The 17,823-nt window shown below is 39.2% G+C and overlaps 1 protein-coding gene across 1 annotated transcript in view; it reads right to left on the bottom strand.

Annotated features, from left to right (window-relative positions):
* HMCN1 (hemicentin 1) overlaps positions 1-17,823 on the bottom strand; it is a 214,120-nt gene that overhangs the window by 66,565 nt on the left and 129,732 nt on the right. Inside the window, exons 42-49 of the mRNA XM_009324659.1 lie at positions 17,589-17,712; positions 13,418-13,593; positions 13,017-13,113; positions 10,813-10,935; positions 7,870-8,031; positions 6,840-7,121; positions 5,380-5,547; positions 1,504-1,617 (exon numbers count right to left, since the gene is read on the bottom strand). Of these exons, the coding sequence (XP_009322934.1) occupies positions 1,504-1,617; positions 5,380-5,547; positions 6,840-7,121; positions 7,870-8,031; positions 10,813-10,935; positions 13,017-13,113; positions 13,418-13,593; positions 17,589-17,712 (1,246 nt within the window). The remainder of the gene's footprint in view (positions 1-1,503; positions 1,618-5,379; positions 5,548-6,839; positions 7,122-7,869; positions 8,032-10,812; positions 10,936-13,016; positions 13,114-13,417; positions 13,594-17,588; positions 17,713-17,823) is intronic.

Raw genomic sequence — 17,823 nt, 5'->3', positions numbered from 1 at the left:
GTTTAGAGAGAAGGATGTTGTGGGGGACCATGTCAAAGGCCTTATACAGGTCCAGGTAGACGACATCTGTAGCCCTTCCCATGTCCACTGATGTAGTCACTCCATCATAGAAGGCCACTAGGTTAGTCAGGCAGGACTTGCCCTTGGTGAAGCCATGCCGGCTGTCTCGAATCACCTCCCTGTCCTCCATGGGCCTTAGCATAGCTGCCAGGAGGATCTGTTCCATGATCTTCCCAGGCACAGAGGTGAGACTGACTGGCCTGTAGTTCCCTCGGTCTTCCTTTTTTCCCTTTTTAAAAATGGGGGTTATGTTTCCCCTTTTCCAGTCAGTGGGAACTTCACCGGACTGCCATGACTTCTCAAATACGATAGATAGTGGCTTAGCAACTTCATCCGCCAGTTCCTTCAGGACTCAAGGATGGATCTCATCAGGTCCCATGGACTTGTGCACCTTCAGGTGCCTTAGATGGTCTAAAATTACACATTAAGGGTTCCAAATAGCCATCTAAAGAGCCTGCTGTACTAGTCCTTGTCTAAATACATTAGCAGGATCACCCACTACCACACTTGGATTATATGCTTTAGAATATCAAAGGCTCTATTTGACTAAAGGTTTCCACTGAATCAGAGATCTCTATTTTGTAGAAACAATTCCAGCTCCAGTGTTTAAGTTCCCTGTTGGACTTGGCTTTGCCTTCACATCTTTGTTGCAACAGATTATTATCATCATGCCACTCAGCTATACATATTATACCCACTGCTGCACAATAATGCTGCTTTTAATTAATGAGTATGGGATTGAACTTCTTGCATTTCAGCATTAGATGCAACAGATTCACATAAATTTCATATGGTTTCCTGGGGCTGTAGTTTTCTTGACTTAAACCAGCTTAAATTCAGGCCGCTGCCAAAAGAAATAGCACTATTCCCCTGACCACTCACTCTTGTCATCTTCTTTTCACCAATACTGGCATTTATAGTCTGTGTGGTGAACGAGCAGGGAACTGATCTGGCTGAAAACTAACCTGACCAGGAAAACACAAACCCCCCACCTTTTCAGATCACCTATAAACTGCTTCACCTTGTTCATCACGTCCAAGGGACAGCGAAGCTATGAGCAACAAGAAACAGAAGAGAAGATGGGAGTCTGGGTGTCAGCATCCCCCAGACTTCTATCCAACTGAAACAACAATGTAACTGAAGCCAGTTACACTGACATAGTTCCTTTTCAGAAAAAAACCTCAAACAAAATGCAAAACAGAAGTAGCTGCCAGTTATTCCAAATTATGCCTGAAAAATCCTCAATTTTAAAAACTAAACAAACAGCAAATTCACATGTAGAAGTAGCTTCTCTTTAAAACCTGATTTTCTGACCATGTTATCAAATGCACTTTTTTTTCCCCCTACAGACATATGTTTTGGCATAATAATTTTTAAAATACCAGCGAAGTATATGGTAGATCCCCTTATCTTCTACTGTAACAAAAATTACCATGTACTTACCTAGAACAGAAAGGTCAAATTCCTTCCTCACTTCTCCTGCAGCATTGGTCACTACGCAAGTATACTGACCTTCATCTGCTACACTCGTGTGTGTCAAACGAAGCATTCTGCCCCCTGAGGAGAAAGCCAAAAAACATACAATCATTAAAGTCCTGCTCCAACCAATATGCTCCCAAATTGTCTGTACTAACTCTTAATTTTTTTTATGTTTTGGTTAAAAAATTTATAGCTGTAAATTTAATGTGGTCTATTTTTTTAATGTGCTTTGTTTTGTTGAACAAACAGTAAGAGAAAGTGACTGAGCTTACTCCTACTCCCATCATTTCTGTATGTCTGCTCAAGCCCTCAGCTCCTCAGTGCTTTTAGATCTGTGCTTAATATTGATCATACTCTTCTTTCTAGTCAGTAACTTCCAAACTACCCTGACACATCTCTTTTTTTCGCCTCCAGAAACTACATTTAAGTGAACTTTGAGACATTTAGATACTTCCTGAGAATTTCTGGAGGAAGTCTGAGACCAACCGGAACAATCACTGAAAACTTCAAGACACATCTGTAGAGTTTGGGCAGAGAAAAATTGAACCTGCTCCACACAGGTCACTCAAACTACATGCAGGGGTACAGTGCACACATAATTTATTGATCAGTGCAGACACTTTGGATGTGGCAGGAACACTGTGTTTGCAATACGCAGGATTTGTGCATGTACTTCTATGCAGGAAATTTTGACAGAACAGTGTCTCAGACAGCAGGATGCACACGTAATTTTTTGATCAGTGCAGACACTTTGGATGTGGCAGGAACACTGTGTTTGCAATACGCAGGATTTGTGCATGTACTTCTATGCAGGAAATTTTGACAGAACAGTGTCTCAGGCAGCAGGATTTTTGTTCACATGAGGACTTTGCTATACTGAGAATCTAGATGACTGTCGAGGAAAAATAATAAAGCCTCATCAGAGGGAGGGTGGGTGTGTACACATAAAAATAAGTTTATTTTTATAAACACAAACACTCCATAAAGGTATTTTCACATGTATAGATAAGGAGTAAAATTCCAGTCCTCTCTTCTAGCATTTGTATTAACTGTGCCATCAATAATAACAGGTGACAACAGTACTGGTTTATATGTAATGTTTTAAAATAACATATTTCTCATAACACTATAGCAGAGCAGTTGCGAGAACACATTTGCACAGGCATGCTAGTTTAAAAGAAAGAAGATTTGCAAATATGTTTGACCAAAGGACCACGGATATCCCTGCTTTGCCCTAGCAGAATAATTTCTCTTTGCTTCCTTTTTGGCAGAGGAACAGCAAAACAAACATCAGTGAGCATTTAAGTGTGAAAACAAATGTGGTGGCCATCCTTCAGCCTTTTCCAGTTTCTCGTTAATAGCTCTCACATTAGCAATCATTACCTCACAGTACATCACATCTGAACTGTGCATGTCCTGCCTGCAAATATCCACAGGGTCTCATTATTGGGATATATCCCAGAAATTTATGTTCCTGGTCATGTGCTTTGAAGGAAGAAACTGCTGACCTACTTGATGGATGTGCCTCCACTCAAGGAATCCTACCTGCTGGAGGGAGTACTGTGAGACTGAGGAAGGCAGACTGATGTCACCCTGATCCTTTCTCCCATTCACATCCTGAACAAAGCCATATAAGAAGTAAAATGAAGCAGATATCTGCCTGCAGGAGACTGTAACTTTCTATGGTATCACATACTTGCACACCAAGGGCTCCAGTGCTGAGGCAGGGTATGATTTTCTACATTTAGCTAAAACTTACAAAAAGCTTTTCTCCTTGCTAAAGCTAGTATGCAGCTTAGTGCATGGTCTGCAAGGAAAGCAGATGTGGTATGGTAGAATTTTTTTTCTTTTATTTCTAAAGTATGTAAGAAGCATCATTAAAAGGAAACATCAGCATAGTATCTGAATTAACAGATTCAAAGTTGCCAGCAGTGTGTCCACACATTTAAATCATCTACAATGCCAAGTATGTTTTCAATCAACAGAACCAAAATCTTGCTTTGGCAAAGTATTTTATGTCTTAAATTAGTCAGAGGGGGATTTTTTGTTGTTGTTGTTTTTGGTTTTTTACAGCTGTACAAGCACAAATAAAGTTCCAAATGCCATGTTGGTTACAGTTCACTACCACAATGTGTAGTTTTCTAAAGAACTGCACAAAAGCACAGTTGCTGGAAAACAAGCACTGAGTTCTGGCCTGTTTCCCCACTCCCACTGCAGCTAACATTCAGAGACAATAAACATCTTTTTGTCTCTCACCCTTCCTGACTCTGCAATCCGGGTGGTGATATTAGTGTGGGTGTAGAAATCAACAGACAGAACAGAAACAATCAAGCCCAGAAGAAATTATTTTTGTTGATGGCAACTTCATACAAAAAGGAATGCATACCAACTCAGATAGTCAGATTTATACCAGATAATAATCAGACACCCACTCCTTTTTCCACGCGCCATGCATAAAAATGGGAAAGCAGAAGACAGGACTACCTGTAATGTTAAAAGCTACACGAATTAAAAAAAAAAAAAACCCTGAAAAATTCCAGCTTCAAATCCAGTCTTAGCTGAGCTTCTAAACACCTTCCAGTTCCTTTGCCTGTCTGATTGTTTTCTTGTGTTCATGCTGTAGGATTGCTTGGCTTTGCATGGTAGCTATGTCAGAGTTTTAGAAACTTCATCAAAACTTATTTTCATGAGATTTCTAGCTGTGAGTGGCAAGCCCAAAATCAAAGAAACTTCTCAGTTGTCATCTATACATCTCAGTCGTAACCAGATACTTAATTACTTCTACACACTCCACAAAGCTGATCCCCAGACACGTGAAGTCAACGCAAAATGTATTGCATTGACTGCTTGGTACGCATTTTCCGTTTGTAATCTCAAGGGCTGCTAACTCAATTTCTTATTGTAAACACAAAGCTTTAACATCACTGCAGCTGCCAGTCAAGTACTCTCACTTCCTTATGGTATTGCAGGAAGATGGTTTACAGGAACAGGTACTGAGCCCCTCCTATTTCAGACACCTCTGTCAATTACTACTGTCATAAAAAGGCATCTGAACTAGTTCTTTGTAGGTTATCCCAGCTTGAAAATCAAGATCCCTGATGAATCGGATCTGTTTCTCTGCTTGCCTACTGCAAGTTTCTCCAGATCCCTTGGACTAGTCTTCTTGCTAATGCAGCATTCTGTGCTGTCTTTGACTGATCACCTAATTCCAGCTTTTATTAGATGACATTCTGAAGATCAGATTCAGTTAGCTCCAAGGCCAGGAAGTATTTACATGCATTAATTTCTGAGGCTTGTGAACAGGCTTCCCTGTTTCACCCATAGAAATGAAAGATGTGTTTTGTTTATTGTCATATTATTCATTCTCTCAAAGATTTTTAGTCTTTAAAGGGTAAAATAACTGTGAAGAGGAAGAGGTAGAGAAAACTAATCAAATGAGAGAGCTAACGCAGTATATGTATTGGCACTGACAAAGCAAGATGTTACCGTCTGATATATTTCTGGAAATAAGCATTGGACTAACATACACTAACAGCCAGAATAATGGCTTATTCCATGTCACAGACCAAATAGTTACCATGCCTTTGGCCCATACACATGAAGTTTGGTAACAACTTTAAAAGTTTACATTAGCTATTCACCAGGCACTCCAGCCAATCTGACCCCATTTACTGAAAAGCTTGGCATTGAATAACAGTTTCTCTTCTCTCCTTGTCTTTAACAGATTATTAAACCAAACCAAACCTTCTTTCATGTGAAATACCTGCACTATAGATGCAGAGGGCACTTCGCCCCCTTCCCTCTTTTTTTTTTTTTTTTAAATAACTACAGCTTTTGTACCTGAGAGGATTCGCACTGAGTTGTTCAAAGTGACAGGCCATCCATTCTTGAGCCATGTTATTGATGGTAAGGGAATTCCTGAAGCTTCACAAACCAGAGAGATGGGATTCTTCTCCACAATGCTGATATTTTCAGGCATCTGCAGGTCACCAGCAATACTTGGGGGAACTACAGAACAAGAGTAAAGAAAAGCCATACTTCAGAACAAATAAAAATTAAAACATTCTGTCATCCAAATAATAAGTCATTGAAGCTAAGATAAGCTTGGCAAGTGCAGAGCTACAAAACTGAGACATTTAATACTATATATTAATGACAATATCTTACTGTGTAATTGCATAGAAATATTAAAATTAAATTCTATCAGTTCTATTACCTTTATTTTATGGCTTAAGATCCCCAGTGAATAACAGTTTATAGTAGTTCTGTCCATTCTATGCTAATTATAATTTCCAGTATCTAATGAAACACTAGGGAAAATTCTAACACTGACAAAATTACATGCTTTTTCTAATGGAAAGAACAAATCCCTGTTAAAATAACTACAACAAGTTTATGTTAGGCTTTTCTTTGCTAGGAATAAGAATATTTCCACTCTGGAAGCAGTTCTACAGTTCACACTTTAGAACATAAAGCATGGGGTCAAAAATTGACCAACATCCTCCAGCACTCTGAGTAGCTTGAGGAAGCTTAAAGTTTCTTTTTACTACCCAGAAGTTTGATAATACAGTACAGCAAACCTTCCAAATAAAAAAAAATACATAAACAAAACTGGTGAATAATTTAGACCTCTTATTTTCAATAATGAGAATTCCTGTGTTTACTTTCACAAGTAAAACATGAATATTCAGTGTTCAATGAAGCATAAAAAAATTACATGTAAAAGAATTACAGTGTCTGTAAAATAACGTGATGTTCCAATCAATTCCATCAAGTCAAATTATGGAGATGAATTATAGTTGGAGGTATCACCTTTAAATTCTTCTGATTGTGCAAAATGAAACTGGTAATTAAGTACTTGAGATACTGGATATCCTCAGGTAACTGTCCTCTGGTAGCGGCCACTAGCAGGGTGTTCTCGGTTAAACCTTGATTTCTATCTCCCACAATAGAGTATTTCCCACCATGACACTCACCCCAATATCGTATACAATTATACCTAATCTTGGTTTTCTCCTTTTTGTCCTCTCAGGAGATGGAGCAACTGAGGATGGATTAATATTAACCGGGACAGAGGTAAGATTTTAAAATATTCAGGAGTCATGAAATTGGATTTGGATTTTTGTAACACTGCAATTGAAACTGCATCACTGATCTGCAACTGAAACTGCACCACATGTAAAGCCTGTAATAGATACAGGTGGTGCATTTAGCCCCACAACTATTTCTTGGATGTCCTTTGGCAAACTTAAAAGTCTAATTTGTTTCTGTTATGTCTGCCCCATTTTGCACATACTCACCATGAACATTTAGATCGTATCTTCTGTCAGACAGCCCTGCCACATTGGCAGCAACACAGACATAGCGGCCAGTGTCTGACACCTGGGCATTTTTCAGTTGAAGAAAGTGACCATCACGAAGTATCACTATGTCCCTGCCACTGACTAGCGGACGGCCATCCTTCATCCACGTTATTGCAGGTTCTGGAATGCCCTGTACCTTGCACTCCAAGGAAACGTCATTTCCCTGGATGACTACAACTTCTGATGGGTGGCTACCACTGTTTAATATAGTTGGTCGAACTATGAAAGAAAAAGAACAACAGTTTAGAAGTCAAATGGAAGCTACATTTCAGTATCTTCATCTGTTTCTGAACAGAACAATCAAGTTTGCCAGAACAGCATTTTCATAAAGACCAGTTCTTGTGGGTTAATGCTGGCAAATCAGCTAGGGGCACTCCGCAATTCATAGCATTTTCCACAGAGCTGAGAAAAGACAAATAACCTCCTCTCTCCCCACCCCATAAAGTAAAATTGTTTCTTAAAATGTAACTTACAGGCAATTTTTAAAATATAAACAGGAAAAAAAATTAAATTAAAAAAGACTGCCCCAAATGCTTAGAATAGATGCTGTCAATCCCTACAGATTTTTGAAGATTTTCTCTTTCATGGGACTGTTTAAAAATACCTCCTTTTATTCCTGACTGAAGTACAGACTTCGCAGTAAAACTGGCAAATTTAAATTCAATTAGTTGTCATCACTACTACTGTCTGGTGACAAGAAGAGTTGTCATCCCTGTAAAGAGTTTACATCCCTGTAGTCATCTGTGGTCAAATGCACTTTCAACAGATTTATGCAACATCTTGGTCAAGCTCTGAGTCCAAATTGCCAAAATTTTAATTACTTAACATTCTCCTCGGAGTACCCTTAAATTGTCCTTTACTCTCTGAAAATCTTGCAGCTTAACATCACCGTACGATGTACACTATCATAATGTAACTCTATTGCAGAACTGGTAAACTATGAACGGAATTTTTCATGGTAGCTTACTGTATACTTGCAAACTGTATTCTTTCTTTGCACTTCCAGCTACATTTGAAGCAATACAAGTGTAAGATGCAGCATCAGACTTTTCAGCAATTGAAATCTGTAGCTGTCTGCCTCCAGATAATATCCGCACCCTTCCTGAAAGGTCAGCCATCAGTGGAGAGCCTGCAAGAGACATTCTTTCAGATAAAAACACAGAAAATGTAATGAGCTTGCTCACATGGTGTAAAGTCCACTGGCTCATTTAAAAATTACTGACCTGCGCAATTGTCCATTTTAGAACTGCTCTATCAGAGTTTTCCTAGACATCAGAAACTTCATGCAAGCAGATTCTGAGGACTTCCCATATTAATTGCTGACTTCGTGACATATAGCAACCTGAGCTAAAGCACAATAACTCTCACCATACTCGCATCCATCCAGGAAGTCTTGGACACTTTCACTGAGCAGCAAATTCAACATTTTCAGTAATATCTGACTCATTGTCTAGTATATAATCGTCTCACCCAGCACAGCCAGTGCTTAGAAACATATAATTTAGTCTTCACAGCTGGACCATCTGTGTATTGTGTGCCACACAGCACATGTGCATAGACTTCTGCCCAGGAAATCCTCAGCAGAAATGTGACAGCAAAATAATATTACATTCTCTGAGCAGAATTTTCAATCTTGGAGACCTCAGATTAGGCAAGTATCTTCATCTTTACAAACCACAGGGAGACTTTTTGACAGAAAGAATACACATGCTACTGATAACTCTTACAAGCTGAATTTTCATTTCCCACTTGTGTGTTTAAAATCCTTTCTATGAACAAGTGCACCAAATGCCAAACATGATGAAAAATCTAGCTCTCAAGTAACATTCTAAACTGTACTACTTTCTAACTACCTTTCTAGACTTTCCAACAGGTTCAAGTTTCCTTTCTGCCTTTAAGTGTATACACTTCAGCCTTGCCGTACATTAGAACACATCATACAATGCCTTTTTGGCTTCCAATAGACAGGGTTTAAAAAGAACTTGATGAACTTCATTTTCTCTGAAAATTTTATGCATTAGAAAAAGTGTTTTGTAATTAAAATCTGCTCTTTCCACAAGCCAGAATTAATTGATAGGCACATACCACACTGAATTCTGCCATCTATGGTATAATCATAGAATCATAGAATCTATGATTCTGTGATCTAGAAAGACACAGATGAATAGGTAAGATTGATTAATAACACAAGAATTACCATACTGAAGAGTTCAGCATCTTACTTTGTCTAATCATAGAATCATAGAATCATTAAGGTTGGAAGAGACCTCCAAGATCATCGAGTCCAACCATCAACCCAACACCACCATGCCCACTAAACCATGTCCCTAAGCGCCTCATCTACCCGTTTTTTAAATACTTCCAGGGATGGTGACTCAACCACTTCCCTGGGCAGTCTGTTCCAATGTTTAACTACTCTTTCAGTAAAGAAAGTTTATTTTATGCTTGCTTACATTTTCATTGAAGAGGGAACTGTGCTGATGTTTGAGACAGTACCAAGAGGCAACATCCTTAGTGCTTTACAAGGCAATTTCTTAACTTCTCATAAGAAAGGAGTCTCAACAGTTGTTGAGAATCAATGTGATGGGGTGTTTTCAGGCATATTGGAGGCATTTGCCCCACATTATGCCAGGAGTGGGGCCCTAAATAGGTCCTTTTCTCTGACTTCTTTTTAGCTGTGTCAAGCATAAATTTCTGGTAAGAAATAAAATATCAGATAAGAATATTGATTAGGAAGCAATAAGCCATTAAAGGCAAATCAAAATTATCCTGACTTTCCCTGGAGAGGACTAAGCAAAAGGGAAATGAAGAACCAAACCCACTGCTGGGCAAATGCCTAGTATTCGAGGTGCGGCCTCACCAGTGCTGAGTACAGGGGCACGATCACTTCCCTACTCCTGCTGGCCACACTAGTTCTGATACAAGCCAGGATGCCGTTGGCCTTCTTGGCCACCTGGGCACACTGCTGGCTCATACTCAGCCGGCTGTTGACGAACACCCCCAGGTCCTTTTCCGCCAGGCAGCTTTCCAGCCACTCTTCCCCAAGCCTGTAGCGCTGCATGGGGTTGTTGTGGCCGAAGCGCAGGACCCGGCACTTGGCCTTGTTGAATCTCATACAGTTGGCCTGGGCCCATCGATCCAGCCTGTCCAGGTCCCTCTGCAGAGCCTTCCTACCCTCGAGCAGATCAACACTGCCGCCCAATATAATATTCTGTCTCCACAGTGTCCATGCTTAAAAGAAGGTGCTAAAAATACCTGCTTTTGTCTACTGATTCATAAGAAGGCATTTGTCAATGTTGCTTTAACCCCTAAAGCAAAAAGGTGTGCAGACTACTCTTAAATATTAAGATGGGATGAGAGAAAGGTTCAGCAAATCCCAAAAGCAATTACTACAACTGGTTGCATTTTCTTCACTTGGCAGTATGCCATGGCTGCAAATTTAAAAATAATCCATAGGATACATCTATGTTGTGCAGTGGATCACAGGGCAGAGACCCTCAACTCGGCACCACAGAACTTCACAATGACCCACAGCCCTGCCAGCTGGGATCCACAAATAAGTCTTGATGCTGTCTTGCTTCACCATGGTAAATAAGCATATTGAGAGGGGTTAAGTGCTTCACTAACATGTATAAACTGTCCATTTTTAAGTCAGCTCAGGAATCTCTGCACTGTGCTTCTCTTGCACGTCTTTAGGAATAATGACACCTAATCCAAGCAGAGGTGAGTTAAAGAGAAGGGAATAATCTACTATTGTGGTTCATTTTACTCAATATCAGCATTGTTGAGATATCTGCATGTTTGAACTCCTCAGAACACACTATCTAAAATGTTCACAGGAAAAAAGAAAAACTGGCAGGTCAGAATTATCACATTTGCTTTATAAAACCGACAGTGGATGGTTACTCACCATTCTTTTTCCAGGTAAGACTGGGTGGTGGGATGCCACTGGACTCACATATCAGGCTTATCAAGCTCCCTTCAATTACTGTCAGCTGAGAGATGTCATCTGAGCCATAAATACCTGGTGACACTGAAAAGAAATGCCAAATAATGGCAGCATTTGAAACAAAACTTTATCAGCCAACAGTAAGACCCAAATGACCCTGGCACAAATTTGTCCCATTATGCTCTGAAGCAATTACAAGGATTGTATTCTCTTGTTGACAATGCAAACCAGATCCTGGGTAGGGAATAATATACTTGCGAATGACTGCATCTATCCTTCCAGCCTCTGAGGTCTGGTGCATGCATAGGGTCTATTTCCGGCTGAATTTTGAATGGACTTCACAGAACAAAGCCATTTCTGTAAATTATGTAAACTGACTCCAACTATAAGAGCCTGCCTCATTCATGGTGTTAGCTCATAAACCTACAGATATCATCATTAGTCGGAAAGTGACTTTCAAAATTCAGCCCAAGTTTTTCCTTTGAATTTTTGCTGCAGCGACACACTGGCTGCCACATCCAACACTAAGGACCCCATCCTATCAATTGCCCTACTGTAGCAGAGTGCCAGCTTTGCTCTACATCTCTGTGACTGTAAACCAGTTGCAGACAAAAGGGACAACTGTTTTCACTCTGATTCTCAAAGTCTTAAAGAACTTCAGTTCAATCACTAAGGAAGGGATAATTGCCTTCTTGAAAGGGGGGAACCATTTTCATCAGATGAAAATAGTGTAGGTAACACTTGAAAAGAGACCAAAAAAAGCAGAGGAAAACATAGGCTGAAACTGGCAAATAAAATCTCACTAGTGAATAACTTATCCATCACATTTTTAATGCACATGACAGTAGACAGCTTCTCCTTCTGATACTTAAACTCTTTATTTAGCAGCAACCAGATGTATGGGTTTCAGAACAACTGACTGCAAAGGACTTTATTGTACTGTACTGGCTTCAAACTTATTTGTCCTGCTTCTAGTCAAAAAGTTTGTGCCATTCTCTACAGAGGTACATCTTACATTTAACACATGGACTGGTTCCTGGAACCAGAGTTAGCTCTCAGGATCTCGCCAATCCTCAGAAGGATACATTTCCCGGATTTAAAACTTAAAAATATGGCAAGCAGGACTTTTGGTCCCTGGGTGTAAACAAAGACTATAATTCTAAACAGTTATCCACAAATGACTTTCACAGGCAACTTTTGGTTTCTATTAAGCTTATTCCATCAAAGCTGCTAACTAGCGAAGAGTTATCCCTCCTTTCAAAATCCTACTGAAGTGGTGTCACTGCACAAAAGAATAAATCCACATCCCTCCAGCAGCAAATGTCCTTTGCAACATTGCAGATCTTACCAATCTAGAGGAGGGAGAGATGAGAGATGAAGATGACATGCACAGTAAATGGGTATAGGCATTAGCATGGGAAAATGGCATGGTCTTGCATGGTACTACGATATCCACCTCTAATTTAAACACCAGGAATGTTTCTTTTTAATAAATAATGACAGAATTCTGTACTAAAACTTGTAGTTTTATCGTTACAAGCTCAGTTAGATAATTCTAGTCTTGTGATTTCAAACTAAAAAATTAACTTGTAATAGCAAAAAAAGGCACATTTCAATTTGCATATGGGGACAAAATGATGGTGCAGAAAAAACACTCAAAATCCATTATTAAAATAAATGTCCTAAGTCACATTCATCATCTAGCCATAGAAAAATTTTACTAAAGTTATTTTTATGATTCAGTGGTGATAACTTTGCAGAGCAAATAAAGCTAGGTAAACCAGCTTTTATTTATTTGAATTTCCATGCTTCAGCATTTAAAAAAGTGGAGAGTTGGTAGGTTACTTTAAATGGCATTAAAGCGCACAAATAGGAGCTACGGATACAAAACCAGTTAGCTATAGTTCTAAACTAGTATCATGCATGTAAACCCAGCCTGACAAAGGCCTACGAAGTAGCTGCTATTAATTTAGAACCAAACCAAAGCAATTTGGAAAATGTGTGCACTTTCTTGGGACTGTTAAACTACAGCAAATATAACAACATCTCCCTGCGTGAACCTCAGCAATTAAGTGTTTATGAACTACAGAGGATTTTAGTGTCTCACATAATAATTTCACTCTCAGCTCTGTTCCCATTCCTGGAATAAGTTTAATAAATCTTACCCCAAATATTCACGTTATAGTTCTTTTCAGTTTTCCCAGCAACATTTGTTGCTTCACAAGTGTAACGGCCAGTGTCCTGTACTTGAGCTCCTTCAATCTAGGAAGAAAATGAAAACCTGGATTTCTTCTTCTTATATTGTTATACATGAAATTTCAGGGGAGGTTGTTCAGGTTTCAATTTTTATTTTTACATCTGTCTCTCTAAATATTAATAATACAGTACTACTCCTGCAAAATCTGTACACAAACATCTAGATGTCTATGACTTCCCTCACTCCTCACCCACTACTCTCTATTGCACCAGAGGGTCTATCCAAACTCTAACGGGTATATCTAGGGCCTTCATGGTGGGTATACTCCTCAGAAAGCAATCGCCACCAAAGCCTGACCACCCAGTTTACCTTCAGTACACTTCCATCTTCAGAGATGCTAAGACCTGGCTTCTTCAGCAAGGGTCGTCCATCTTTGAGCCACGTCAGCACGGGTGGGGGAATAGCATTGCTCTGGCAGCGTAGCTCCACTGCTTGACTGATGAGCACAGAGACGTTTTGTTCCTCTCCCATGATGTTTGGTGGAACTACAGCAATAAATCAAAACAAAGGACCTTTGGGCATTGCAGACTTCCCAGAGTAAACATACTGTGGAGTTAATAGTCTTCATTTAACTCATTAAAAGTAAAATGGCAGTTACTACCTTTCTGATGCACAACTTAGGTCTCCTTTATATCACAAAAAGCACCGGAATAATTTTTGTTACTTACAGAATATCCTCTACACAAGATATATGCTAGTGAGATATCAGCTACGGAGAAACCATGTAGATAAGCCAAGACTAGCAAAAAAATACTTGAAAGACAGCTAGAAAGGAAAATCACCAGTATATAAAGAATGGGGAAGCACATTCCTGCGAAAAAGAGCTGATGAGTGAGAAAGCTCACAAGATAATAATCAGACCCAGAAGCTGAAAGTGTCTTAAACTGTTCCAAACAGTGCCAAGATGGATTCTTGGCTTTAAGAACTCTGAGTTTAAGAAGAATTTTGTCTAGAGATAGCCAAATACAGAAGACAGAGTAAGAACTTACATGGCTGCAGCCAAGTGAATGGGTTAATGACAATCATCAAGTCATGATCTACAATTACTTTATTGTCTATCTGTTTTGTGTGGTATCTGCTAGCTAATTATTGCAATTGTTGGTACTGAGCACTATATTTAGATTTGTACTACAGTTTCAGTGATAACCTCGTTATTACACTATTATTTCCAAATTGTAGCGTAGAAAAATCAGCTTTTGGAATGAAAGTTTTCTGTGTAGAAGAAAAAAATGCTTCTGGACATTTAAATTGAAGCCCATTAACTGTTCTTGAACAGTGTCAAGATTCAAGAAAATGCATTTTTTCCCCCATTTTAAAAATTATTTGTGTTTCCACAGCCAGAAGAACAAAGCAACTGAGAAGGCAACTGAGAATTAAACCTTGGAACACAGCAAGTGAGCAATTTTCCATGGGGAAAGTGTTCATGGCTGGAGTCGAAAAGAACATGGAGGAACTATTAGACTGACAAGAGCTTAAATGAAAAGATTAAAGACCAAAAACTGCCATCTATGGCTTTGTATCAGTATTCTTGGCTGAACTGAATGTCCTTCGGTAATGGCATGCTGTATCATTGGTCAGAGGAAATCTTCTGAGACACCCCACACAGCTTTGAGTTATTGACAGAATATTGCCACATTAAGAGTTTTAAAGTATTTTGGTGTCAGACACATGCTGACTTGGAAAAGAGCAAGAGTACGTGTAGGCCATCATGGCCTGCATTGCTGCTGCTTACCACCAGCTCTCTACTGGAGGTTCCCTTTCCCAGATCAGAGCCAGTGAGGCAGAATTTGGGAGTGCTTCTCATGCATGCCACAGCAAGTCAGTTGCCTTCATTTGCATCGCTAACACAGGTAACTACAGCAAACTGCAGAGAGCAGAAGTGCTTTTACTGGGCTGCTCAAGCATGATCCGGAAGAGAATTCCTGTTCATGCCCTTAATGGTATATATGTTCTTAAATCCTTAAAACAACCCATAGGGATTCCCTTTACTTTTTTGTCATTTAAAAACATAAAGCATGTTCATTGTAAACTGTTGACATTAATGCAACATTAGATCTGCAATTAAAATATTTACAAAATCAAAACTTTCCTAGCAAGAATTACTTTGTCTGGTTACACGTATCCAGTGGGATTTTTATGCTTGTTGTATACTAAGACTGTTCAGTTTGCCCAAAAAAGGTTGACCAGGGCCAAATATAAAGAACCTTTATTGTCACATTTCCTTCGCTTTTTAGGTTTGCAATCCATTAGTTCAGAAATTGCATGTCTGATTGCACAAAATATTGGGGTAAGAAAAAGGGAAGCAGTGGGACTGTCTGTGAGAAATACTGTGTGCTTCACTCTGAACAAGAAGATACTGAATTAATTAGCGCACATGAGATTATAAAATGTCCCAAAGTGGTACTCAGTAAACCAGCAATACAGTTCTCAAGATGTCCTGAAAAATAACATTAACAATAAAGCTTTGTTTTTCTTGCACAGGAAGTACTAAGCAGAGCAGCTGATTTCACAGTTTGGAAATAATTTAGGGAAAAGTCTGGTCTCTGTGGATAAGAAATATAGTAACTGAAAAAAAAAATCTGTTTATCTTACTTTCTTTGTAGAATTCACAAAGGCCCAGATTCTTTACAAGTATTGTGGAACTGAAAATTGGAAGCTGATCCATTAGTGCAGATGGCAAATTTATTTCCAAATACTTTTCCACCCATTACTTTTCGTCTCAGCTAAATGAACTGAAATGTGTTCAAAAGGAAACTGAGTTTATGAAACAGAGAGAGACAGACACCAAAGCATTTGTTTCTGAAGGAACAGGGTTTAAAATTAATCTAATTATGCTCATGGTAACTATATGTTACCCAGACTGTTCCAACTCCAAGACTGGCTCAGCGCACCACACATTTCTAACCATCTCAGCTCCAGGTGCACTCCAAATTTGTGACTTCTTAATTAGATTACCCTTATGAGGCAAGTCCTAAGAGTAATATTACTTTTTGGTGACAGCCTCACTCAAAATAGCCCTGCAGCTGAGCTCAAGCCTGGCCAGCTTCCAATACAATAGTAATTTTAAACATACACAACTTCTAACTCCTTTAATCTCATCTAGCTAAAATGGACAGATGTTCCAGAAAATAAAAGAGAAATAATAAATATATCCATGCCACTTGTTTGGTTACGTATACATACACACCTGCCCTCAAACTCCAAAAGGGACATTGATATTCCTTGCTCTAGACATAAAATGTTCCAGCCCACGTTAACCTTGAGCTTGCTTGCCATGCCAGAGTCCTAACTTTCTGAACTGCCCCTTGCAGATACAAAAGTAGCCATGACTCAAGTCACGAGTATCCTAACCACAGTGCATTTACAAGGAAGCCAATTCTGAGAGCCAAACTCAAAAAACCAACCAACAAAAAAAATAACCTGGCCAGCCGTCCTTATTCACCTTAGAAAACATCCAAACTTCTAACTTCTCTTGCAAGATTTTCCAGACTCTTGCTTATGGTTGCCATAAAGCTAGAGACTGGCAGACCCAAAACAGTTCTCTCTCCACTGACCTACTGAAAGCAGAAGCAAAACCACAAAGGTTCTTCAATTCCAAAACCCTCTCTCCACATCTGGTACCATTAGTTTCTAAAACAAATGGCAGATCATTGTTCATCCTCATTTCACTGGTGTACAAAACCACTGAGCTGTCAAGGGAAACTTAAAATTTGCTACAGTCAAACTCCCTGGCATTCCTCCTGGCAGTATGCCATGCTCTTTGATATCGGTACATCACCAATGATCACTAAGAAAGCAACATGAAAAGGCATCTTACACAAGTCACAAGAAATCAGGATGAAGCTCATACAAGTTACAAGAAATCAGAAGGAAGGCAGAATTCACATGAGTTCAGTCAAAAAGACTTCAGAATTAACTTACTGACAAAATTTGGAAAACTGACAAAGTACAAAAGCTAAAGATACATTCCCTGCTTCTTGAAAGAGACAAAGTTGACTGGTTGGGCTCAATACAGTGTCATTGTTAGCACTAAAAAAAAGTCACCACCATTTAGGCAGGCATAGTAAAGTCTTGAAAATGGAACACAAACTGGAGAGCTGTATGGCAAACTCACATTGACTCATTCTGGTTCAATAAAGACAACTGAGCTCTGGCTCCAATAATCTCTTTTGCCCGTGGGATCTACATGATTTTTACACAAAGAAAAATACATATTTTCTCCTATCATTTATAAATGAGTCTTTATGTATTAAAATTATAAATTCACTGTTGCAGCTACATTTCTTCAAGGATACACAGAAGAACATACATACATAAATCATGTGTACGTATGTGTAGATACATATTTTTACTTACCTATACACATGTACACACCTAATCACTTTGCCTTTCATTATGGTTTGGAACAATTTTTCTTCAATGTTGCTAAAGGTCTGGGCCACAGTGTGTTTAATTAAAGCGATTTTTCAGAAAATCTCACCATAAACTCTGAGATCAATCTCTCTCTGGCTCTCGCCCGCAGCATTCACTGCAACACAAGTGTACTTTCCTGTGTCACTGATCTGAGCATTAGTCAATGCTAAGACTCGGCCCCCAGACAGAACCTGGAATACAAGCATGACACATTGAGAATCCACACCACAATGTGAAACACAAGCAGAGAGAGTTATTAGGTTTCATTTCAAAACAAAGTACTTGTTTTGCCACTGCTTCCC

Source organism: Pygoscelis adeliae, unplaced genomic scaffold (genome assembly GCF_000699105.1).
Source record: "Pygoscelis adeliae isolate BGI_AS28 unplaced genomic scaffold, ASM69910v1 Scaffold126, whole genome shotgun sequence".
NCBI classification, from domain to species: domain Eukaryota; kingdom Metazoa; phylum Chordata; class Aves; order Sphenisciformes; family Spheniscidae; genus Pygoscelis; species Pygoscelis adeliae.
Note: the sequence above shows the minus strand (reverse complement) of the source record. Positions and strands in the feature narration are given on the sequence as shown.